This window comes from Nomia melanderi, chromosome 2 (assembly GCF_051020985.1).
Source record: "Nomia melanderi isolate GNS246 chromosome 2, iyNomMela1, whole genome shotgun sequence".
Lineage (NCBI taxonomy): Eukaryota > Metazoa > Arthropoda > Insecta > Hymenoptera > Halictidae > Nomia > Nomia melanderi.
The window spans coordinates 348,222-374,517 of record NC_135000.1 but is presented as its reverse complement, the minus strand read 5'-3'; the positions used below and the strand labels follow the sequence as shown (position 1 = coordinate 374,517).

The 26,296-nt window shown below is 45.4% G+C and overlaps 2 protein-coding genes across 2 annotated transcripts in view; both read left to right on the top strand.

Moving 5' to 3' along the window:
- Positions 1-26,296, top strand: part of LOC143176942 (uncharacterized) — a 219,580-nt gene that overhangs the window by 64,064 nt on the left and 129,220 nt on the right. The window lies entirely within an intron of this gene.
- Positions 9,138-13,006, top strand: LOC143174252 (uncharacterized). The gene is made up of 7 exons (XM_076364845.1): positions 9,138-9,195; positions 9,647-9,757; positions 9,831-10,161; positions 10,258-10,462; positions 10,590-10,745; positions 10,870-11,167; positions 12,831-13,006. The coding sequence occupies exons 1-7, from the start codon at positions 9,138-9,140 to the stop codon at positions 13,004-13,006; spliced, it is 1,335 nt and encodes a 444-aa protein (XP_076220960.1).

Genomic DNA, 26,296 nt, shown 5'->3' with positions numbered 1-26,296 from the left:
GGGTTCGCGATTTCCTGATGGGTGAGATCGCGGGTTCGCGGATCGGTGTGGGTCACGACTTCGCGTGGGATCGTGAATTTGCATGGGGGTCGCGGATTCGCCGGGGGCGCGGAGTCAAGTGAGTGCGGATTACTTCGGCTGCGATCGGGAAGGTGGCCTTGTCGAGTAAAGTGGGAGCAGATGGGGGCCGTTCGCGGTTTCGGTTTCCCTGTAGGAGGGTTCGGAGGGGAGCGCGCTCTGTTTCGTACAGACCGCACTCGAAGAATATGTGGTCCGGTGTATCACTCGCGCCGCATCGACAGCGTGGGCTGTCTGACAGTCCCAGACTGTGGAGTTTGCCCACGAAGTCGCCGTAGCCGGAGATGAACTGGGATACGTAGTGGTCTAGGAAGACCCATCCCACATTCATCCGATGCTCCACGCCCGGCAGGAGGTGGTGGGTATATCTCCCGTGCTGGGAGTAGTCCCACCTCATCTGCCATTCGCGCAGCAGAGACACGGAGATTTCTCCGTTGGCCGCACTCCGCACGGCTGTTCCTGATTTGGGTGCGTCTGGGTTCCTTATTCTAGCTTCGTACATTAGCGCTGCTCGTCTGAGGTATAGATCGATCGGCAGGGCACCTGTCATTACAAGGTGGGCGTCGGTGGAGATGGTGCTGTACATTTTGTAGTACGCAGGAGTGTGTGCCTTTGATCAATTAGCAGATCGCGGATGCATGTCTTGTTCAGTAGGTCGCTCCATGCTGGCGCGGCGTACGATGCGATAGGGAGGAATAGGCGCTTGTACAAAAATCTGAGGGACCTGTGGTCGAGTCCCCAGTTCCTACGTGCGATGGCGGCAAGGGAATTAAATTTCTCGCCGCACTTCGACCTGATTTTTCGCACATGCTTACGGATCCTCAGACCTTGATCGAAGTGAATGCCGAGGTACCTAACTGACTCGACCATACGGATTTGTCTCGCTTGAATTTTGATCTTCAGAGACCTTTTGATGTCGAGATGACCACGAAGAAGGATCATCTCCTTCCCGACTTGCACCATCTTTCGATGGTGGTCGTTGCGTCCTGTCCCTTTTCTTCTAATTCGAGTCTGCTGTCACCTAACACGAGGATGAGAAGGTCGTCCGCATAAGCGAACGCCTCGACTCACTTGTTACTCAGGGTATTCAGCAGATCGTCAAACACGAGATTCCAGAGGCTGGGGCCCAGGATTGAGCCCTGAGGGCAGCCCCTGGAGACCGACTTATCGACGCGAGACTGTTTCCCTATCAGCGAGACCGTACGATCGCTCAGATAATCGAGGACTAACGAGTATAGGTTACTGGGGCAGCCCCGCTCTTTCAGGCGGAAGAGGATACTGGGCCACCATACGTGGTCGAATGCCCCTGAGATGCAAAATCACAAGAGCGTATTTTGTCGTTGATCTCTCATGGGCATTTCGCACGCAGAGGATGGCGTCAGCGGTCGACCTCCCCCTTCGGAAACAGAACTGCCACGGGGACGCGAAATCGGGGTGGAGGAAAATCGGTTCAATTCTCTTGTGGAGTAGTTTTACCAGATCACTGTCTAGCACAGACAGCAGGCAAATAGGTCTGTAGGAACCGGCAAGACACTCGTCGCGATCGGGACCTTTGAGGAGGGTGCGAATGGAGCCCGACTTCCACGGTGCTGGGAAGTATCCGTGGGCCAGGCATCCATTATATAGGGCGGCGAAGTGGCTCATAAGGACCGGGTAGGCGGCTTTGAACATCTCTACTCCGATGAGGTTAGGGCCTGGAGCTTCCCGTTTCGGAGGGAACCAGTCGTGCGGCAAGCCTGCCACGTTCGTCATTACGTCGTAGCGGGCAGATGCTACCGCTGTCAGGCGTTTGGCCATATAGCCAAACATTGCCGGGCGGTGGCAGACACATGCGGCCACTGCGCTCAAGAGGGACACTCGTTCAAGGAGTGTCCAAACAAGAAAGAGAAGCCCTCTTGCATTAACTGCAAGAGGGTCCACAACCCACACAAGCACTCGTCCAGATCGGACGAGTGCTCAGCGTACAAGTACGCTATAGCGAACTTAATCCAAAAGACGAATTATGGAACTTAACTGACGAAAGATGGTGAGATAGAACTTCCCGAATCGACAGCGCGGGCATAACGACCTCACGGAAGTTATCTGTCGAGAGGGTGGGATGGCAACTTGTTGCCATCAAAACTCTTACAGAAGCTTGTCCTGTAAGCCCGCTAGTTCGGGCTTGCCCGTAAGCTCCGTCTCGGCGGGTATTACCGGACAAGGCGGCTAAATGAGTCGCGCCCCGCGAGGGGCGGTCTACTTTTCTGATGATCCTACGGGTGAAGGAGAGGTTATTTCAAGCACAGGCATCGTATAGGCGCCGGCTGTATGGTGTTCCCTTGGCGAGGGGTTCCGCCAAGGAAAGAGGCCAAACAACATCAGGCCCATCGTTATGACTAAGTCATATGCCGATATGAGAATAATCTCGAGGTGCGGCATGCCCAACTTCGTTGGGCAGCGATTATACCATCTGCTACCTGCGCCACGTATCCTGGACACGGAGTCTGACTCCGATAGTTCACCTCGCCCGGTATCGAAGATCTCCGTACCGACGAAGAAGGTGCAGCCCGAAGCCACGGAACCCGCCAAAGCAGTGAACAGGCCAACACCGAAGACTGTGACCCCTGATGGCAGCCCTTTATCTACCCTCGGCCTGAAGGAGAAGGCGGAGCAGATACAGCAGACCGTGGTGGAGCAGCTATGCGCCGCAGGAAACACGGTGAGTCCCAGCCTGCATAAAATAATATTGACCGCGCTTGCCAGCATGAATGGCTTCCTCGACCGAGCCCTTATGGCGAATACACAACTCGAGGGCCAGAAAATGGTCCTCCGAAACGCGACCCACCTTTGCCCCCCCCCTCCTTAGGGCCCCGGCCCCTCCCGCCATCCAGACTGTGAACCCCGCGAAAACTGCACCACCATTAAACCCGGGCCAACCGATCACCTGGGCCCAACACTGCGGCATCTCTTCAAAAATCGCGGCGGTGTCGAACATTAGGCGCGACCCTCCAAACGTCATCACTATCGTACCAAAGGACCGCCAAGCCTTCGCTAATAGCGAAGAAACGAAGAAGGCGATACTTAAAATGGTGTCGCTCGCAAAATCCAACCTCCAAGTGAGGAATATCAGACCCATAAATGGTAACGGGATCCTCATCGAGACGGCGAGAGGAAACAACCTCTCCGGACTAACTGCTAATGACGACCTAAAATCCCCTGGTTTCTTGGTCGGCCCCCCCCCCCCCCCCCGAAGAAGGCCCTCCGCGTCATAATCTACGACGCCCCGCGTTCCGAGAACGACCAGGCGACAATCGAAGCCGTAATAGCCCAAAACATCGACCCCAAAGACAGGAACCTTGTTAGGGTACAGACCAAGGTCTCGTTCAAGTCCGGCCCAAAGGATAGGGATTCGTGCAACATAATACTCGAGGTGTCCAGACCCGTTAGGGACATCCTCAAGAAGAAGGACCAGCTATATAGGGCGGAAGTGTTGCCGGATTGGCGACTATGTAGCGGCAACCCGCTGCTACAAGTGCCAATCGTTTGGCCACACCACGAAACACTGCCGCGCAGAAAAGGAAGATTGCGGGCATTGCGCGATCGCGGGCCACAATTTCAAAACGTGCCCGAAAAAGAAAAAAGCACCAACTTGCTCCAACTGCCGTAAACACGGCAAGGAGCACCAACACTCCGTCACAAGCAAGGAGTGCCCCTCCTACCGGCAAGCTATCAATCAGGTGCTGATCCGTACTGACTATGCGTAAATCTTTCATGAGCGGTGTCAGGAGATCAAAATAGCACAAGCTAATTTACGTGGCTCACGGACAGCTTTCCTGGAGATGAGCCACGTAATGAGCCGCGAGCATATCGACATCCTGCTCATGCAGGAGCCGTACAACGTGAACGACAAATTCATCGGCCTCACGAATTGTACGGCAGTCACCGGCGCGAAGCCTGGCAACCGAGCCATGGCAGGTATCGTGATACGCGACCCCAATCTCGCGATCCTTAAGCTGTCGCATCTCAGCAACGACTATTGTACGTGTATCGAGGTTACAGGACCATTCGGCAAACTGTACCTCGCCAGCGTATACTTCAAGTTCTCTCACGATATCGAAAGGTATCTTGAGAGAATTACCCAGATCAGCTGCTCCCTCCGCGGACACTATACACTATAGTACACCTATGAGACCCAACGCGCCAGCTGGCGCGATTTCGTTTCTACTCTCGTCAACGAAGACCCCTGGGGAGGAGTTTATAAATTATGTGTAAAAAGGATCCCCTCTGACAAGGTTCTCGCGTCAACTCCGGCACCGGCAGGAGTTCCGATGACGTGGGAACAAACCGCGCTAAACCTCCTCGAGTTCCTCGTCCCCGATCTGTTCTCAAGGAACAGCCTTCCTCTGTCCTTGAGTCCTTTTCTCGTTTTGGGTGATACTTCTATCACCCAATTTCTGTTGTTCCCCTTCCCTGTCTTGAACAGGGGCTTTATTTCTTTTATCGCCTCAGGCGATATCCATTCGCCATTTTGCTTTCCTATGAAAAAAAGCAACTGGCTCTCGTTAAAATCTGGTGCATTGTAAATGACCATCTTAGGTTTCTTTTTTGGCGGAATGCCGGTCTTCAGTCCCATGTTTTGCATAGGGTTTGTTCCTTATGAGCCTTTGGAGGCCTTCCTTCGTCGTAGTTTCAACGATGAGGCCTCCTTTATTTATCTTTTTTACTGCCTTAACCTGCAGTTTCTCGTATATAGGTCTAAAGCCTTCCGCCATAGTCTTTTTCGTTTTCTCCCAATCGGAGTTATTGTCTCTTAGATAGACCGTCATGACATGTCGTGTGAGTCCTTTTTCTATTATTTCTTTCTTTGACATGATCGCAGTCGCGTAGGACTTGGCGATGTCCTTTTTATTTGGCTTACTTTCCACCGGCGTCGGTTTCTGTTCTAAAGCCTTTGGCTTTGCTTCGGCACATGCACGTGCCTTCTCGCTTTCCAAGGCTTGGATCCGCCTTTCGGCTTCCTCAAGCTTCTTGGATACTCTCTCGCTTTCTATCTTTATTTCTTCTAAGAGAGCTTGAATCCGCCTTTCGGCTTTTTCAAGCTTCTTAGATAGCTCCTCGTTTCCTCTACTTTCATCGCATCTCTCATCGGGTTGTTGCCATTCCCGAGCAATTCTTATTGCTTTACGGAGCAGGTCAACATCCCTGTCAGGTCCGTTGTTGTAACCAACATATGCCCGTAGCTTAATCGTTGCAACATCAACCCTATCTAAGAGATACTCAAATGGCGTTTGGCCATTTGGCAACTCTCTATTTTGCCTTTTGTTTTGCAGGGCATACTTCGTTTCTCCGCCGGATTGCGAGTCGGAATCTTCCGGCTTTTGAATTCTCCTCTTCCAGCTTGGCACCTCACGGAGGCCACCCGGTACATCCCTGATGGTGTCGAGGAGGGGTGAATCCTCCTCTTCAGCCATAAGGGCTTCTACATTCTCTACCAGGCCCTTAAAGACCTCTATGCTAGTCATCTTGTTTTGTTTTTATATTTTCCCATAATTTTTCCCACGAGTCGGGACGAAATGAAGTCGCCCTCCCGGGTGACGCCCTTTCCAGGAGGGAAGGCTAGATACAACGAGGTGCGCCAGGTGCCTCGGGATTGGTCGCTAAAGGTTGGTGCACCCACCACCCACAGGTCATCGCAAGGACGGCCCGCACCCCTTCGCCGCGCACCATAACTTAAGGTTTCGGATTTATTAGAAAGGTTTATCTCCTTGTGGTCCGGCCAGTTAAGGCGAGCCCCCCGACCGGTTATGCTTCGCGTACCACCGGGTGGATGTCCCCGGTGGGTCGTTGCTAGACATACCGGCTACGGTATTTGACGACTCCGCGGTCCGTACGGTAAAACTACCGCCCGGACGCTCGCAGAAGAGCCGCTCCAGAGCCTCGTTAGCAAACTCGATAGTTTCCCAGGGTACACCACTTGGAGGAGAGGTTGGCCGTGCTAGAATGAAGCTGTGCACCTGTGTACCCCTGGCGCAGGTATCAGATAAGGAACTCAGTACAGTATGGTTAATGTGTTTGTTTAATACCATGCTCGTCACGAAATGCTCTAACGAGTGACGTGAAAGCCGCCCCCTGTTGCCTATTATTCGGCACAGTTATCTCGAAAATCGGGATGAGCTGATCTAGGGCCTTTAAGACCACTTTTACCGCCATGACTCGAACGGGCTCAAGTACGACGAATTTCGTGAAGGCATCGACGATCACGAGTAACTGCGTATTCCGATTTCGGCTTCGGACGAATGGGCCGATGTGGTCTAGGTGAACGGTGTGCAATGGGACCGGTACTTTCTCTATCGGACGCAACAATCCGGACTTTCGGCTGCTCGGCGTTTCATAATACAGACAATTGAGGCACGATCGGACATTTCACCCCACGAATCTACACATTCCCTTAACCCAATTATTTGACCGAGCCTTCGCTGGAGTTTTTCTGCTTCGGCAATCGGGCACTTTGCTCTTCTATGCCCTCTTTTGTCACAACGAAAACACACGTCCACGTTCCTGGCTAATCCGTTCGGTGCCCGATCCCTTAACATTATTCCCTAATTTTAACTGTAGGACTTCCAGGCAGCGCATTAGTACCGACATTGTCTTTCTTCCGGACGCCGTCAAGCCCACCCTTCTACTGCTGTCGCGAATACCGTGGATGAAAAGTTCCACGGCCTTCCCCTCTGGTACGCGCATATCTAGTTTGTTGAGCAGCCTCAACGTTTCAAAACAATATGCCTGGAATCTCGGAGCCTGAACTCCTGTTCGGTGTTCTTCTCCGCTCGGTGACCACTCCACGTCGTCCTCGAGAATCGTTCGGGCTCCTCGAGCGATCCCGATGGTCATTAAGTATATCAAGTGGAATGAATCGCGTTTTTCACAAGGAATTTGAATCCCTATTCAAGATTTATTAATATAGGATTTACAGAACGCGCCAATTTGACGTATATTGCGTTTTGTAAATATTACTTGATAAATATGTATTCTAATAGTTTATTTTTAAATCTCCAATTTCCAAGATCTAAAGAAATGAATATCAATTTTTCTTGGAGCGATACAATGAACCTTATAATAAATGTCTATAAGTGTAATGTTAAATAAAAACAAAAATAAAAAATTTTAGAAGTTATGTTTCAGTAAGGGAAATGGGAGTTATTCTTAATTGGTCATTAATGTATTCAAATAATTGCAATATATTCTGAAATGTAATTTTATTGAAGCGAAATTATTAAATGAAGTTTATGAAATGTCTTTGAAAATAATTGCAACTTTTAAAATAATAATTTTTGGGAATCACCTGCTCTTGGATATTGTCGAACTTTTTCTTCATTTTCCATATTGTGTACTTGCTCTTCATTTTTAGCTTTGAAAATACCTGTAAAAGATTTAATTGCTGTTAGAATAGCTGCAATGGTTTTCTTAAATATAATATTATTAAAAAAAAATTGTTCCACTTACTTTTATGCATAAACAGAACACTTTTACCTGAGGTACTGCAATGTTCACAATTTTCTGCATTTTCCTGGCTTATTTTAAAATTTCCCATGGTTGATTCTAATAAATTATGGAAATGTATATATTTCTTTCCAATTTCTTCTGTATGTACGCAAAAATTCGCCCAGTCAATTGCGTGTTGCATTAATAATTGCAATTCAGGTAACATTAGCGTTGCAACATTATTTTCTTTCACTGTGATCTACCCTTGCTCAGGTCAATTCAATGGGGTTTAATTCACGCATGTAACGGGGTAATCGTTCAGCTAAGTGTCCATACGATTTTAATATTTCGTCTACTGTGTATTTTTTTCTGTTGGTTTATGCCGAATTACTAAATTCCATATCTCATATTTTGTCAAATTATCTCTATGTGGAATATCGTTCTGTTGAAGCCAATTTATCATATCTAATTTTCTTGAATATTTCTGTAGCGATTTATTAATATGAACGGAATAATAAGGGGTATTATCCATTACCACTACTGTATATTGGCAGATATTCTCCACAATCCATTTTTCGAAATTTATCGTCTTTATGGAGCCATGATGGCCGCTGGTGGCGGTGCCGGCTTTAAAAGTTAATCCAGCGTTCGACGCAAATATATTTTTTCCACCAGCATGCACAAGTACTGATCGGTAAGATGATTTATGTCCTTTGAACACATCAATTTCTTCATCACTGTGCCAACATTTTTCAAAAGTAAGACTATTGTCCACCCACGTGTCGTAAATGTAAATTATATTCCTATTCTACATTCTATGACGTTGGACTGTTTTTAAATACATTCACCTCTAGTGCACACTATTGAGTTGTTCTAAAAGACTCTTTGAAATATGGTTTTATGATACCCTTGCTAAAACGAAAACTGAACAAGTGCCACATGTTGGCTGCAGGCCGGCCTGCTTAAAATACTTGAAAGAACAAATAATGGATGTACAGGGCTGACTCTTATTTCACCCTATCATAAAACCGTACTCCGGTTGTTCCCAAAAAGGTAGGTACAGTGAATTTTTAATAGTTCAGTATGATATTGATTTTAGTCGATCGTAAAATGAATAATTAATTGATTTAGCAGAAGCCACATTAATTCATTTAAGTTTGAAATATTTTTTAGAATATTGATCTAATATATTACAGTTGTTATTAACATTTTTACCTGTCTCCTTTGCGTATTTATGTGAATAATTTCTCCTTTTAAAGAAGGTATTTAAAATAATTAAATGATGTAATTAATAATGTCTGATAGTATGTAAAGATCAACAACAATACTTGACATATTTGCGAGTATTTGCTCGGAATACCGTTTAGAATAATAACTGATTGTAGAGCGTTCGCACTAACCATGAATAAGAAGAATTTCTGTGTTCGCGTTGCGAAGTGGGCACCGTTGCTAGAGGAATTTAATTATACTATCGAGTTTCGGTCTGGCAGCGGCATGCGTCACGTTGACGCACTGAGTTGTACTCCAGTGTCGTCATGTTTATTTATAGTTTCTGTGGATACTTTTACAGCTAAATTTCGGAAAGCGCAATTTGAAGAATGAAACATAAAGAGAATTTCAGAACTAGCGGAGTGGAGAAAAGCCAACGGTTACAACGTAAATTCAGAGCTATTATTCAAAGAGAAGTATAACGAGTTGCTATTAGTAGTGCTGAAAAGTATGGAAATGCAAAATATTCGGCAAGCACATGTGAAAGGACATTTTTCAGTAGCAAAGACATTAGCGTTACAACAGCGAGATTACTACATACCTAACGCGGCACCGTAAATCGAAAAAGTAGTTGACAATTGTGTAGCGTGTATTTTAGAGGAATGAAAGCACGGAAAGCAAGAGGGACTTCTGAATTCCGTAAATAAAGGAGAACTGCCGCTACATACTTATCACGTAGATTATTTAGGGCCCCTTACGTCTACAAAGAAATATTATAAGCACATCTTAGTAGTAGCTTTAATGTTTTCACGGCCTGGAATATTATATTCATTTCTGACATTCGGGTGAGAGCCGTGTTCACTAAGAATTTGTTCTGAACGTTTCGCCAACATTGCAGCTGGCTTCATCAGAGGGCTAAACACTGATAGTGATGTGTGCCAGGGAAGAGTCTCTTTAAATATGTACCCTGTTCATGTTCCAGATCAATGGTCACCAGTTATTTTAATTGGTCAGCTGAACAATTCTTGAACAATTTTTTAATACTCTACTGAGACAACATGCCGTATCCGTTCTTTCTAAAGCACACAATTTTTCCATCACGCCTAAACTGATACCTCGTGAGGAGATCATTGGTCAGGTTGTGAGCGTTATCAGCAAGCTACCAACCGATAAATCCAATGAAATCAGAAGAAAGGCCACCAACATCCTGAGACAAGCAGTTCCTCCGAAACCAAACATCACTAAAGAGGAAGCGTTTGCACTACAAGACCCCAGGAAGAACAAGGACGTATACGTCCTACCCGCGGACAAAGGCAACACCACTGTGGTAATGTTACCGAACCAATACTACAACATAATCACAAAACTACTTGATAACAACACCTACCAGAAACTACACAAAGACCCTACGAAGTCCATAGAATGAAATACTGCACAACTGATCAAACGCACCAACCTACCTCCTACCATTTCGAAATCCATCACTCCCAAAGAATCACGGGCTCCTAGACTCTATGGACACCCCAAAATACACAAACAAGACATCCCCCTGAGACCCATAGTCAGCGCAATAGGTTCTCTTACATACCAACTGGTCAAATTCCTGACAACTATTCTAATCCCTCTCACAGGCAAAACCAAAGCACACATACAAAATTCTGAACATTTCATACAAAAAATCCAACATGTCAAAACCAACCCCAGTGACGTACTGGTAAGTTTAATCTTTGCTCACGAACATCCCAGTACGTGACAGCCTACAACTCCTCAAATCCAAAATTCCTGGTAACCTCATCCCACTAACCGAACACTGCCTCACGTCTGCCTATTTCGTATACCAGGGTGAGTACTACGAACAACCATCAGGCACAGCAATGGGCTCACCCCTCTCACCAGCCATCGCCAACATATTCATGGTGCATCTACAGAAACGCATCTTGAACGAAGCCCCTCTGAAACCATCTAAGTGGTTCCGATATGCTGATGACACCTTCGTGGTATAGCCCCATGATTACGACACTCTCCCTTCCTTCCTCGAATTCATAAATAACCTATACCCAGATATCAAGTTCGCCATGGAAACAGAAAACAACAAATCTGTATCCTTCCTTGACGTATTAGTTACAAGGAAACCTCGATGGCACCCTAGGACATCAGGTTTACAGGAAACCCACCCACACTGACAGATACCTCAACGCCTCCTCACACCACCACCCTGCACCAAAGGATTCGGTCATCAGATCCTTAGTCAACCGCGCTCTGAAGATCTGCGATACTAACAACTTACAAGCGGAACTTGCCCACGTTAAGCATGCATTAACACGCAACGGCTTCCCAGCACGTAAGATTCAACGTACTGTCAACAGACTCCAATACAGTACACCTCCTGCTCGTAACCAAACTGACGAGCCGAACAACGGTATAAATTTCTGTTAAGGGGTTATGTGAAATAAAAAATACACGCGTAGAGTATGTCAGAGTAATGGTTATATTTATAAAGAGATGTTAAGCGGTGAAGAAACTATTGGTAGAACTCGGTGGTTACAAGACGGGCGCACAGTTAGAACAAGTCACCCCAAATCGAGTCAGTCAGTAACAGTTTCCTCGCTTCCATCGCAGGCACTACAGACCGCATTCCCAAATGCCTGAAAAGAGAAGGTATCAAAACTATCTTCCAGATACAGACAAAAATAGGAAAGGTCCTCACCTCCCCCAAGGATCGACTGCTGCGTCTGTCACATGCGGGAATATACAAAATCCCCTGTTCATGCGGTAAAGTACACATCGGTGAAATCGGGCGGAGCGTGAGTACACGCCTCATCGAACACGATCGGTGCACCAGACTAAAGTACACTCAGTCTGCGGTCGCAGAACATCACTTGACCACGGGACACATGATCAAGTTCGAAGAGACGAAGATATTGTCCAGATGCAAGGACTACTTCCCGCGCAAGTATAGGGAATCTATTGAAATCCTTAAACACTCTAACAACATCAATAGGGACACAGGATATCAACTGAATCTCATTTGGCACTCCCTCCTCCCGTTTTTTAATTGTTCAGCTGACCAATTAAAATAACTGGTGACCATTGGTTCGGAACATGAATAGAGTACGTATTTAAAGAGATTCTCACCTGAAAGCGAGAAATGAATATAATGTCATTTCTATCAATGAAACATGGGGTCGATAATTCACTCTATAGAATTAATTTTTAGAAATGAATGCTAATTTTTAAAAAATAGGTATTAAAATAATAATTCCCAAGTTTTCTGCAAAATAAGATAGTAATGACAGACAAGTTTTCGTACCATTCTATTTACATATGTAAATAAACCATCAATAGTATATGCTAAGAACAAAAATTGGCTTATTCGTTATAAAATAATATATTTGAAAATTATAAAAAAGTTTGTTTCAAAGTTGACCAAATAATAATCGAATATAACGTTTAGAGATTATCACCATATATGTGTGATTTAAATGCTATAAAATTTCTGTAAGCACTCATGAATCGAAAAATCTGAGAAAAAATTATTTACTTTGAAATACTGATTTAATGAATTGCAAACATTTATTAGAGAAGCGACAGATGAAAGTATATATTTACGCAATAATTGAGTTGGCAAATTCGAAACATAGAAAAAGTTGAAAGAATTATTTGCAAACACAGATAATTTGTTGAATCGCACTATAGATAATTCACTACGTGTGACGGCGTAAGCAAAGTTTCGCAACGCGATATGAACTCTATGTTCTGTAATGCTCACATCGGACGCTAATTTTATTGCAAAATTGGAAGAACTTTATTTGTAGGAGAGGAAGATGTGACTCCAGAGTGTATAGTTGAATGATGTTTAAAGCAAATTTTAATATTCGTAGTCTATTACAAATAAATCTTTCTCGGACGCTGTCTTGTTGCGCTCTGTCAGTTTCTGAAGTTTTCTTGTCCGCCTCGGTGGTGTTTTTGGTATACTATTTTTTGGAGAAGTTCGAGTGGGGATGTGCTGCAGCCTGCATAAATTCAGAGGTCTGGACATCGTCTTTTTAAGTTGACTAGATCCGCTATTTGTAAATGTTCAGGACCCCTGGTGTATTGCATGCCAGACTCTCAGGGACCATTTGCTGAGCCTGCTTGTAAAATTTTATATTTTATGTTATGTCACAACAACATTAAAGATTCACATTTAGAAGACGATAACGAAAACAGTAATGGCTTTAATCCCTTGCCTTACAATATCGTATCAGGCTCGTGCTAAAGATTTTAAATGGAATTTAAGATGTTGACATAGAATAAGACTGAAACTCTCTTGTTTTTAATAAATTATTAATAACAGAGTGGTTAGTTCGATTGCAGTTCAGAAAGAAATCATTGGGCTAGAGGTTAAAAAATATGAAAATTATATTTTATATTAATTTTGTTATTCTGTATCTAAATTTTCAAAACTACCGCTGTCGTTTTTTCCTTCGAATCTGTGCTTTGTCCAATGGTTACGTTATCTAATGCAATTTACACTAAATTATCTTTTTCTATATGACTTTGTTCAACTTTCTCTACATGTTTCCAAACATTTTCCTGCTCAGCTGCTGTAATTCGGCCTAATACTTCCCTTGCAAATGATTGCAACTCATTGTCGTTGTGGAAATGTTTTTTTCTTTGATGGAAAATGGTAAAACGATATTTCTTTAATGGTAAAACGATATGCTCATCTGTTTTTAATATTTGATCAATATTTTACGTTTTCTCTCTTTGTCTATGCTATTCTATTAAGTCTAATAGTTCAAATTTTTTTAAATTTTCTTCACAAGGAATACTATTTTGAATAAGCCAATTTATAGCATCAGCTATAATAGTACATTCATTTGGCGGTTTATTTACCTACATAGTACAAATTTGAACTTCTTTTGTTTTTTACAATAACCACTAGGTGCTTCTTATAGAATTTTTACCGTTTTTACAAAAACCCAGCTTTTTCGAAAACTGGACGTGGCCCAGCAATTTGGTTTTTGGATTCGTATTTAGGGTAAGGAACTCTCTATAAGGACCACTTAGTGGCTATTCAAACACAAAAATCGTGTTACACAGTGTAATTGTTCTACAATACATTACCCAAAATAAACGGCATTCATTTACCTATGGCAGTCACCGGTGCGAGTACCGCCGTTAAAAATTAATTCTGAATTCGGAACGAATCCATTTTTACCGTCTGCGTGCAAAATTATTAGCCGATGACATGAGATAGTATACTTCAATATACCGTGTTCATTTTCTCTCTGCTGACATTTTTCAAAGCACAGTGTATCGCCCACCCATTTTTCAACATAAATAATATTTCTGTTATTTCTTCTGTAACTGTGTATCACTTTCAAATATTTGCCTCTCCAGACTTCTTTTTCCATGGGAAATCTATTTTCTCACGGATGACAGTCCCTAATCTCGGGCAGGTCGGCACAATTTTTTTCTCGGTATAATATTTGTAGATAATATTCCGTATTATCATTTTATCTTCTTCAGAGTAGTAAAATCTGTTACCGTAAGTTTTTGGTCGTTTCTTTCCTGGCGATGATACAACTCCTTCAGAACTGACACTCTCATTTTTAATTCTAGCAATTGTTCCTGGTGATAAACTCTTGCATTTGGCAGCCCGGATACTTGATTTATGCAGTGTATGAAACAATTCATTCTTTTCTGCCTCTTCTGCACATTTATCTATCACTTTTCTGACTATAGTTCATCCTTCACTACGAACTGTGGCTCCTTTATTATGTGCAGCCATATTAGTAAAACCAAAAAATAACAAATAAAAAATAAACAATATAAATATAAAAATGACACTAAACTACTGTATAACCCTTTCGCTGCTACGGATTACTATAGTCACCCGCCACAAAACGACACCCACATACGACAGGTGACTATAGTCACCGGCCACAAGATGCCATCTATACACGACGGGTGACTGATCACTGCCCCAAAAAATGGATCCAAAAGTTAAGACAATATAAACAATAACAAAAATATGTCCATAGAAAAATTATAAACATATTGTTATGAATATAAATCCTTTTGCTTCTACAAGCAGAGTCACAACAGCGTTTTTAAGACAAAAGAGCCCCAAATGCTGAAGATTGCGTGCACTTAATATTCCCACTTTTGGCATGGTGCTCCATTTTATATGAGGGACTTCGTGGCGAGGCCCACCGTAGCGAAAGGATTAACAGACTAACACTAACTAACACTGACTGACACTGAAACTAAGCAAAAGTAACGTGATGACTGTAGAATGGTTGCTAACCAACCCTTGGTGTGGACGAGACACCTTGATATGGCAGGCACAGCTTATTCATGTATGTAAGAAGCCGAACAGGTCCTACCAATAGACCTGCGATTGGATTGGTACTACGGGCGCTCCGGTTGCCCATGAGGGCGTACGAAGGGTGCCTAGTCCCCTTGTCCCCTCACAGAGAGTGACCATGGGTGCTTGTCCCCGGGTCCTCTCGGCCGGTGCAATTGGTGTTGGATTCGTAGTGGCAGTGGTTGCAGCCTACATGCTGGGCAGAGACCTTTCGAGGGTCTCGGCGCGTGAGCAGCGTCCCAACCTGCTCCTGGACCAGACAGGAAATCTGGTAGAGTTTTTGGAAAGGTAACTCGGCGCTACCAACAGTCTACTTCCATGGGACTCGTCATCCCCGGGAAGCAACGCTGGTAAGGCTACGGCCTCAGCTGACTGAGCTTAATCTCAGTCCCACGCCCATGGGGGCCCTCCTAGGTAGGCCTTTACGGCAGGTACTAGGAGGATAATCGGACTTCCCTCTGTAGAATGGTTGCGAACGGAATAATTATCGAGGCCGCAAAGGGATGCGATCTCTCGTCCCTCTCCGCGCTCCCGAAACTTAAATCGGCCGGTTTCACGGCAGCGGCGCCCCCGAAGTCGAGCCCCAGAGTAATCGTGCACGATGTACCGCGTTCCGAAAACGACCGGTCCCTGATCGAGGCGATTGTGGAACAAAATTTCACAGGAAAGGAAAAGGCCGACGCGAGGGAACAAACGAAGGTCTCCTTTAAGTCAGGACCAAAGGACAAGGACACCTGTAATGTCATCTTCGAGGTATCGAATAAAGTCCGCGAACTGGTAAAAAACAAGGGCCGCCTCTTCATCGGCTGGAAATGTTGCCGTGTGAGGGACTACATTGTAGCCACGCGCTGCTATAAATGCCAGTCCTTCGGGCATACCACCAAATACTGCCGCGCCCCGAAAGAAATTTGCGGACACTGTGCCGCCGAAGGACACTCCTTCAAGGAGTGTCCAAACAAAACTAAGACCTCTGTTTGCTCCAACTGCCGGAAGGCCGGCAAGGAGCACAAGCACTCAGTCAAGCTGGAACAATGCCCAGCGCATAAAGCGGCACTAGAGCGGGTCCTTCAACAAACCGACTATGAATAACGCCCATAGTCGTACCCATAGCCAGACCCTGAAACTGGCACAGTTAAATATGCGTGGCTCCCAAATCGTCTCCCTCGAAATGTCCCGTATTATGGGGGAGAAAAATATCGACATCCTGCTCATGCAGGAGCCGTACAACGTGAAGAGCAAATTCATCGGCCTCACGAATTGTACGGCAGTCACGGGCGCGGAGCCTGGCAACCGAGCCATGGCAGGAATCGCGATACGCAATCCCAACCTCGAGTCCCTTAAGCTGTCGCATCTCAGCGACGACTATTGTACGTGCATCGAGGTTACAGGACCATTTGGGAAACTGTACCTCGCTAGCGTATATTTCAAATTCTCGCATAATATCGAAAGATATCTGGCGAGAATCTCGCAAATATGCCGCTCCCTCCGCGGACAGAGACTAATAATTGTTGCCGATGCCAACGCGAAGTCCTCGCTTTGGCACAGCACCACAACCGATTCGCGAGGCGAAGAATTGGAATGGGTTGTAGCCCAGGAAAATCTAGTAGTCCTCAACGAACCCGGTAACGCCTCCTCATTTCGTAACCATTGTGGAGGGTTCGGAGAAGTTAAACCGAAGACGATTGGTGAAGTACGGCCCTCAACACAGTTTGCCAGAGGTCGGTGTCGCGGAGGTTCCTGGTGACGTCGAACGCGGGTGAAGAAAAAGTGAGAGCTCCTAAACTCTCCCCGGAAAATATATATTCCTCTAAAGAAGGACAGAAAGATAGGAGAGTAGGAGAAAAACGAGAAAGAGAGAAACGATTCAAAAGACAGAGAAGAAAAACGAGGAAGAGAGAAAAGATCCAAAAGACAGAGAAGAAGAAGAAGGGTGATGGTGAACAGACAAGTAAACAAGAGTGTCGTAAGAACGGTGAAAGTTTCCAGACCTGCAAGGGCCTGCCCCTCGAACTGGGCAGTTCCGTGCGAGGCCTGGGAAACCTTCGGAAAATTCGAGGGCCCGCGCGGGTCTGGTCGCCAAATGTGCGATGACACGAAACAGACTCGCGCGGAAGGACAGCGTTAACGGGAAAAGAATAGCGAGGAAATCCAGTGGCGTAAGGCAGCTTTTCGGCCGCCACACCATAAAGGATCCTCCAACGTAGATGTAACGCTGTCAAGCCTTCTGATCGTCGGGTTCATAGGAAGCTGGATGGTCCATGAAAATTGGACCAAGTCAAGGCAAAAGGTCTGCGAGCGTAACCCCCCCGGATACCCCAGACACCCCGCCCTTCTCGGAACAGGAAATTTGCCATGCAATCGGCTCGATTCGCAATGGCAAAGCTCCAGGTTCCGATCTCATCGAGGTCAGAATGTTTAAGGCCGCATATCCGGTCCTAATAAGCGAATTCTCAGCCCTTTTCAACGGCTGCCTGTCACAAGGCAGCTTCCCGAAGCTATGGAAATATGACTCGATACGCGCCCTCCTCAAAAGTCCTGACAGGGACGAGTCCGCGGTCAGCTCCTAGAAATCCCTGCAGAAGCTGATCCGCGAAAGGCTGGAGCCCATCTTTCTCCACCCCGGCCATGCTTCCCCTAGGCAGTTCGGCTTCCGAAAGGGAAGGTCGACGACTGACGCCATCCGCACCGTCCGCAGCGGGCTCGAGGGGTCAACGACAAAATACGTGCTTGCGATTTTGTTTGACATCTTGGGCGCGTTCGACAACATGTGGTGGCCCAGCGTCCTCTTTCGCCTCAAGAAACGGAACTGCCCGCGAAACCTGTATAAGTTTGTCGCGGATTATCTTAATGACCGTACGGCCTCTCTGATAGGGAAATTGACTCGCGTCGAGAAACAGGTAGCCAGAGGTTGTCCTCAGGGCTCAATCTTAGGGCCTAGCCTCTGGAACCTTGTGTTCGATAGTCTGCTGACCACCCTGGCCAACGATGGGATAGAGGCGTTCGCCTACGCGGACGACCTCTTGATCCTCGTCCCAGGAAACAGCAGGCTGGAGTTGCAGGAAAAGGGACAGCACGCGGCAACCATCATTGAGAAATGGTGCGTGTCCGAGAAGCTGACCCTTTCACAGGAAAAAGCAGAGATGATCCTCTTCCGTGGTCATCTCGATATTCGAAGGCCCCCAACAATTAAGATTCAATCGAGGCAAATACGTATGGTCGAAACCGTAAAATATCTCGGCGTCTACTTTGACCAAGGCCTGAAGATCCGGACGCACGCCCGGAAAATCAGGTCGAAGTGCGCCGAGAAATATAATTCCATGGCCGCCATAGCCCGCAGGAACTGGGGACTCAAATACGAGTCCCTAGATGTTCTATACAAGCGACTTTTCCTGCCAATTGCCACGTACGCTGCCCCCGCGTGGAGCGACCTAGTGAATAAAACCTCCGCTTCAGAACTCCTAAGGGCGCAAAGGTACGCTCTCCTGCGTACCACCAAAGCCTATAGGACAATCTCAACAGACGCTCTTCATATGAAGACGAAGTACGAAGCGCGAACTCTCGCCCCCGCAGCGGGCGGCACTGTGGAAGACCCCGTCGTGGAACAAGCTTCCGAGTCCCTGCTTAGCGTATGGCAGGAGCGCTGGAATGACTCTGTCCATGGCAGATACACCCACCGCTTCCTGCCATGCGTGAGGCAACGGATGAGCATGGGATGGTTCTCTTTGGACCATTACATATCCCAGATCATCTCGGGACACGGTGACTTCGCGGACAAACTCCACAGCAGAGGGCTAGCCGATAGCCCCCGCTGCCGCTGCAGCGCCCCCAACGAAACTCCGAGCCACCTCCTCTTCGAATGTACCCTGCACAATGCAGAACGCGTGCCCCTTCGAACCGCATTGCGGACCGACGGGAACTTGGATTGGCATCCGCCCTCACCCAACTTGATTAGGGTATCGATCTTCCCGGCACTGGCACAAGCCGCGCGCGACATCCTCCGCGCTAAGGAAAGAATCGGGGAAAATCGTCCACCCCGCCGCGGTTAACCCGCGACCCCTCCTCCCGCAACCACACCCCATTCGATACCGCCCGCCGCTACCCCACCCCTCGCCATCACGAACCTGTCGCGGAATCGTAACACTCCGCGATGTCGCGATCCCCGCGAAACCGTGACCACCCCACCGCCTCGCGAAACCGTGACTACCCACCGCGAATCCGCGACAGCCCGCGAAATTTTCGCTGAAATTTACTTTCTTCTTTGTTTTGTTATGTTTTGTTTTGTTTTAATTTGTTTCGTTTCGTTTTGCCCTGCTTTACTTTGCAATCCTTTCTTCTCTTCTCTTCTCTTCTCTCCTCTCCTCTCCTCTCCTCACCCCTCCTCCCCCCTCCTCTCCTCTCCTTCTCCTTCTCTTTCTCTTTCTCCCCTCTCTCCCTATCCAAACCCTGACTGTTCATGCGGGCGGCGCTTCGGAACCGTGGCTGTGGCGTTCAACGGCGAAAGCACTAGCTGTAGCCAACACGCACGGAATCGAGCATAAAGCTGGCGGCTCTACCTCCCCGTGGTCCCCGCTGGACGTTGCTTGCAGCGTCCAGGGTTGACTAAACGAGTCGTTTACCCTCTTTTAGGGGTAGATCCAACTTCTCTAATGACTTCCCCGCGAGGGGAGGAGGGCAGGGTTATTCTATGCCGAGCCCGGTAGAACACCTACACCGGGCAGCTCCCTTCGCAGCTGTGGAGCTTGAAAGTAGGGCCGAACAACACCAGGCCGGCGTTACCGATATGAGGAAATCCTCGAGGTGCGGTATTGCTCTCCTGAGCAGCGCCAAGACTGCATGTAGAATGGTTGCTTCTCCAGGGTCCACGTGACGATCGTGGTATGGCAAGTGGCGGTCCTAGAGTGCCCGATCTGGAGTCTGACCAACCCTTGGTGTGGACGAGACACCTTGATCTGGTAGGCATTGTTTATTCATGTATGTAAGAAACCGAACAGATCTCGCCAATAGACTTGTGATAATTGGTACTATGGGGTCCAGGTGTCCACGGGCAATGCATTGCAGTCCGTCCGGGCATTAGCATTGCCATCGTAGTGGTAGTGATCGAAAGCCCGCATGCTAGGCGAGAGAGGTTGGCGCTACCAGCAGTTTACTTCAACGGGACTCGTCATCCCCAGGAAGCAACGCTGGTAAGGCTATGGCTTCAGCTGATTGAGCTTAATCTCAATCCCACGCCCATGAAGGCCCTCTGGGATGAGGCCTTCACAATAGGCACTTGGAGGATAATTGGACTTCCCTCTGTATCTTGTTGTCCGCATCTGCAGATTGTTTGCCCTGATTTCCGTGCCCTGTTAGCAGTTGTGCTGTATAATGTTCTAGTGTTATCCAGCTTTGCGTTAGCCTTTCTTCTACATCTTTTATGACACTATATGTAGCATTAGAATTGTAAAATCTATCCTTTATTGGATAATACGGAGACAAATACAATTAATAAAACGCACAACGAAAAAATATGACGTGACCGAAATAGCGAAAATCGTAATCGTTAACCGTAATCGTGAGCGTGTCGTAACCGTAAATTGTAATCGTGTTCGTAATCCTGTCTCGTCGCGTGTACTTCGTGAAGATCTGCTGGCTGCGCCGCGATCGCGTCCTTTTTTTTCCCACGTCGCCCGAACATTCTTGATATTCTTTCGAATTTTCACGACGCTTCGACGTCCGCTCGTTGTTACCGCTCTTTACATGTTTATCACTTCCGACACACACACACACGCGCGCGCGCGCGCTCGGAGCCGACGCGCCTAAGCAGTAAGCGATCAGCTGTTTTTGTCGTCTTTTTCACGCTTCTGTCGCAGTTCCTTCAGCGAACTCGCCACACTCTTTTGCCTTTCTCATTTTGCCATTTCTGTATTGTATGTTTCTTAATGAGTGCTTTGATTCTTGCATATTCTTGTTTTCTGGTGTTTTCATATATGTTTTATACGTATGTTAGTTCACCCCATATGAAGGGTTCGTTTGCTCGTAGCTTGCGTTCCATTGATTTTTCTTGAATTGCGAGTTGTATTAGTATTGCTGCTGTCAGAACTTGGAGTGCTGCTCTAGATACTGTCCTGTATGTTTCCGTTATCCGAATTGGTGCCTGTCTTTATGACGTATTTAGCTACCTTATGTAGTGGACACTTAGTCTGTCCGCCCAGGCTGTAGCCGCGTATGTTATTATGAGGATGTATACTGTTTTTTACTATGTGTTCATGTTTTTGGATTGTATTTCTCAGTGTGCCTTTGATGCTTGTGCTAGTTCGTTAAAGATTCTTCTGGTTTTTTCTGTTATATGTCTTACGTGCAGTGTAATGTTCAACCTGGCTCCATAGTGTACTCTGAGGTATCTGACTGTGTTTTTCATGTACAGTGTTTTACCTTCGATTTTTTTTTTGTGGATGGTAGTGTAGCGATTTCGTCGCCACCACGTCTTCGCTAGAATTTGTACCGTTTTGCAGGACAATTGTATTGTAAGGGCTTGTACGAGCACGGTCAGAGTCGATGGGCGCACATAGCAACCATCTGTACAAACTCTTTTTCGTGAGTTTGTTTGTTTCCGTTACCACTGGATATATGGTGTATACAAACATTTTACATTAAAACACGATAAAATGCTTAAGTAAAAACATTACGTCATAACATAGATGATTTTTTTCAGAAGGTTACAATAGTCTGAATATCGGCAATTTTCCACGGAAAATGTTGTGATCCCTTAATTTTGTATACCAGGTGTATATTTATTATATAAATCTATATTACAACCTATATTATGTTCTTACTGAATAGAAAACCATGAATACTTTTATGTCTTATTAATGACAGTAAACAAACGCACGATTCTTTTACGTGCGAAATGTGGTATTGCGATGTTACTATATAAAGTAGTCATTTCTTGCATTAATTTCATTATGAACTACATTTCTAAACTTGCGTTTTCTAAGTAGAAGTTTACAGAAACTGATTATATTTTTCTTAGTATTTTAAAGTTATTATTTTAAGGCGAAATATATAAAATAAGAATTTGTTTATCATTATATTGTTTGGAAGTAATGTTCAAACTGAAACTAAAATTTTCTCCAAAAATGCAATTGTTTCTGGTCAATATAAATCGAGAACGAATTATATGTAATTAATATCTTCTATAAAAAAAAATTTTTATTGAAACTTCTTGTCATGCTAAGAGGCGATCACTTTAAAGTTGTAATAGGAGATTCGAGCGCCTGGTGTGATACGTGACTCTTTTTGAGGGGCACTTAAAGCACGCAGCCTGATGATGGACCATAAATTAAAAATCCCATCGCTAGCGGAAGCTGTGCCTGCAGTCAGTCACAGTCGAACCATCGCGCAGTATACATCTTGTACTTTTAAACCGTATCATAATAAACGTACCCGTTACTTCCATAGTAATTTTACTTTTTCTGCCCACTGCACCTCTAGCATAGGCCTAAATTACTACACTTCGGAACACCATGGTGTAAACTATGTTCAATAAACGTAGAAATCTGCTTTATTGAGCCAAAGAGAAAGTAACACTCTATCTGGAGGCAAAAGGACACCAAGGTCTGTCTTACAATGTGACAACAGTATCAGACTTTCTGTTGTACCAGTAGGTTCTCCGCCAAACTACACGGTCAGAAGCGAACAGTACATACATACCTCCGAGGGCTCCTCTTTCATAAAACAGACCATAATTAATATCTTCTGGATTGCAGGATAAAAAGTATGTATACAAAGTTTGACGATGCTTTATGGAGATATGATGAAATTTTAAAACAGGTTTGTTACATTACTGTTACTTTTATTCTGTGGAGGAACTGGTGAAAGCAAACAAAATAAATCGTAGAAATGCTTTCCTCGACACTGTTTATTGAACCTCGGTGTCGCGGAGATTCGTGATGTCGTAAGTAACGCGCGCAGAAGAATGAGAGCTTCTAAACTCTCGTCGGAAAATACACACTGGCGCGAAAAAAGAAAGAAAGATGGAAAAGTAAGAGAAGATCGAGAAGAAGAGAAAATATTCGAAAGATAGAGAAGAAGAAGGATAACGGTGAAACAGCAAATAAAGAGGTGTGTAATAAAAAGTGGAAAGTTTCCAGGCCTGCAAGAGCCTGCCCGTCGAATTGGGCAGTTCCGAGCGAGGCCTGGAAAACCTTTGGGAAATCCCGCAGGTCCGCGCGGGTCCGGTCCGAGCTGTGTCTTCTGGAGGTAGAGGTCTGGACCGTTGTGGGGTGTAAGATTTGTCCGACGCTTAATAAGGATAACGTGATTCCGTCGTTTAATAACATATCGATGGACGATGAGCGATGAAAGTACGGATCGGCTAATTTTATATTTTTCGGGATCTTAATCGTTGATCGATTTACTGGTTGTTCCGGGACAAGCGGCGAAATATTTTGAATGACTAAGAATGTTAACGTGCTTTCGTAGTTGCTGTTATTTGATTTGATGGTAGCCACGATTGCCCGTTTTGATGCCGTTGACATGGTATCGAGAACGCCAATGGGGACGAAACATTTCTTTTGTGCGAGACCGAGTTGATTTGCTAGCCTTTCTGTCATAAAGTTATTAGTCGCGCCTGTGTCTAATAATGCTCTGCATCGCACGGGTTTTTGCTGATTATTTAGTATGTCGATCTGTGCTGTAACTAATAGGGTGTTTTGAATGGTGTTTGTGATGGCATTGTCGGTTGGTTCGTGTCCCGATTGAGCTTTCGGAAGTAATTGTCATTTAGACGGCGACGGGTCCAGCCTAGAGTTGCTAGTTGAAGGATTTTCGAGATTCTTATTTGATAAATTGAGGGCTTGAGAAGGTGATGATGAACTGGCGTTACGATGGTTCGGTTGATGGGATGTGTTGTGCAGGAGGGTATGGTGCCGTTTTTGACATACCCGACATGTACCGATCGGCAATGCGATGGGGCGTGTCCTTCCCCGAGGCAATTATAGCATAAGGATGCTCTATTAACTATTTCAAGTCGGTCCGTAACTGCTTTTGCTAGAAATGTGTTGCAATTCCAGACACCGTGGGGGCCCTTCCAAACCGCACACGGGGAATTTTTCGCGGAGACAAACGCGTGTCCTCGAAAATTTCTTAAATTACCCTAACGGTTTTTTCTCGACTGTTGTTGTTTATTGTGGTGCTGTTTCTGTGGCGTACGGCGCGAAACACGCTCAGCCGAACATTCTCGAAGTTACATATTTTAAATGATTTCGTTTTACCCGTCAGCTGTTTAACTACTAGGTTAAGTTCGTTAACTACTAGGCGAGTTTGTTCACGCGGCTTATTTGTATTTGTTTGCCTTTTCATTGTCAGCTGTTTAGCCGACATGTTAACGATCGCTACAACGGAAAGGGCGAAAGGTCGAAGCCACTTGGAAAGTAAATGAATTTGTCCATAAAAGCCACCAGTTACAGGCAATCTTTTAGAAGTGATATAACCCATTTATAAGGAGTTCTTGTGGAAAATCTGCTTAAAAGGTGTTTAAGAGCAGAAACTCAAAACAGTGGATCTGTAACAATCAAGAGTTATTAACAGTTTAAGCACGATTTTTAAAAGCATTTTATTAATAAATAAGTAGGATTGGCACACTAGACGCGAACTGTACAAATTGCGGATAGACGCGAACTAAACAAGTAGCTAACTGTAAATAACTGTACAACTAGCGAAATATTCGCGGCAGGCGATATGAGAGTTACGTGCTATTAGTTTCGACTGGAGGAAATAAGACTCTAAATGGAAGTGTCTGGGAATGGTCTGCGTTTATATACTGGCTGGAGTTTTCCGTTTGTACCCGCCTTGATGTAGCAGAGGAAAAACTCCTCTGACGCTGTCATTTTGGGCACGGAGGTGTTTACACAAGCTTTGGGACTCGATTCGGGCGCGTGGCCGGGAGTCCCGTGACGGTATATAGTTTGCAAGCATTATTTCAGAGAAAATATATTTGGTCCGTTTTGCGCACGTTATAAAGTAATCTTCGGGTAATCTTTTTACTGCCAAAAATCAAAGAAAGTTTTGTACTTTTGCTTTAAGCTCTGAAAGTAATTGTTTTTACGTAATACGCGGCGCGCTGCAATTATCCGGATGCGTCGAGAGCCGAAGTTGTCAGAGGTCGTAAATCTCTGACCGATGCTTTGACCGACAACTGACCGCGTATGTCCTTACGACTTTTTACGGTGATAAGGATATTAAGGTTGAAAACCACTTGACTTTGGTTAACAGATAAATTCCTTTTAATGATTTAACACTTAGACCTATCGGTGAATCTATGTTATCAAGGTTCTATAATGTTGTTGACTCGTCGGAAAGATAATGTTTCCCGTGCGCTTCAAGTGATTATAATGTTTCCCTTGAAGCCGAGTGTAACGCAAGATTAGTTTTCGCGACGTAGAGTATAACTTTTCTTTTTCGACGCGTTGTTTCTTCTTCTTGTGTTTTCTTAACTGTCTTCCTGTCGCATCCTCAGCCTTAAGGAAAACTTTAGGCCCGCCTTTCCCCTGATTTCTCGAAATTAAGAATCTAATCAGGGGTAGGCGACACTGACCACGCCGCCCTACCTCGTGCGTCCGAAACGCGATTTTTCGGAAGTAGGAAGTGTCAGTGGAGGTGGAAGCTGTGTTGGTGGGGTTTAAACAAATTCGATGAAATTTCCGCCAGGCTTGGGTCCCGGTCTGACCTGGGTAACGGTCTTCGGGGCTGAGTTTAAGACCCTTTGGAAATTCACGTTTATGACACATGCAATTAGCCGTTGAGGACGAAGAAAGTTAGAAGCAGATGTGTCATGCGGATTAAGAAATAAACTAATCCTCAAAAACGGCTCTGGAGGCTTGCGTGCCATAAACGTGCTAGCACTTTGTGCTTCGGGTATTGTCCCTCGTACAAGCTGCTAGCCATCTGTAGAACCGAATACTTTCGCGTTCAATAAACGATCCTACTAAAATATTCTTAACGTACTTGATGGGCAAAATCTGTACAGAATTCTTCTATTGGGGTTGCTTATGGCTTTGTACAAATTAAACTAAAGGTACGCTACGGAACATCCTCCCCCCGTTGAGAGGATGCCGATCAACAATAAGTGACGCTCGTGTCCTTAAGCCTACGTGTGTAAGTATATGATGCAACGTGAGTATGTATTTGTGAATGTGTGCTCACAATCTGTGCTTT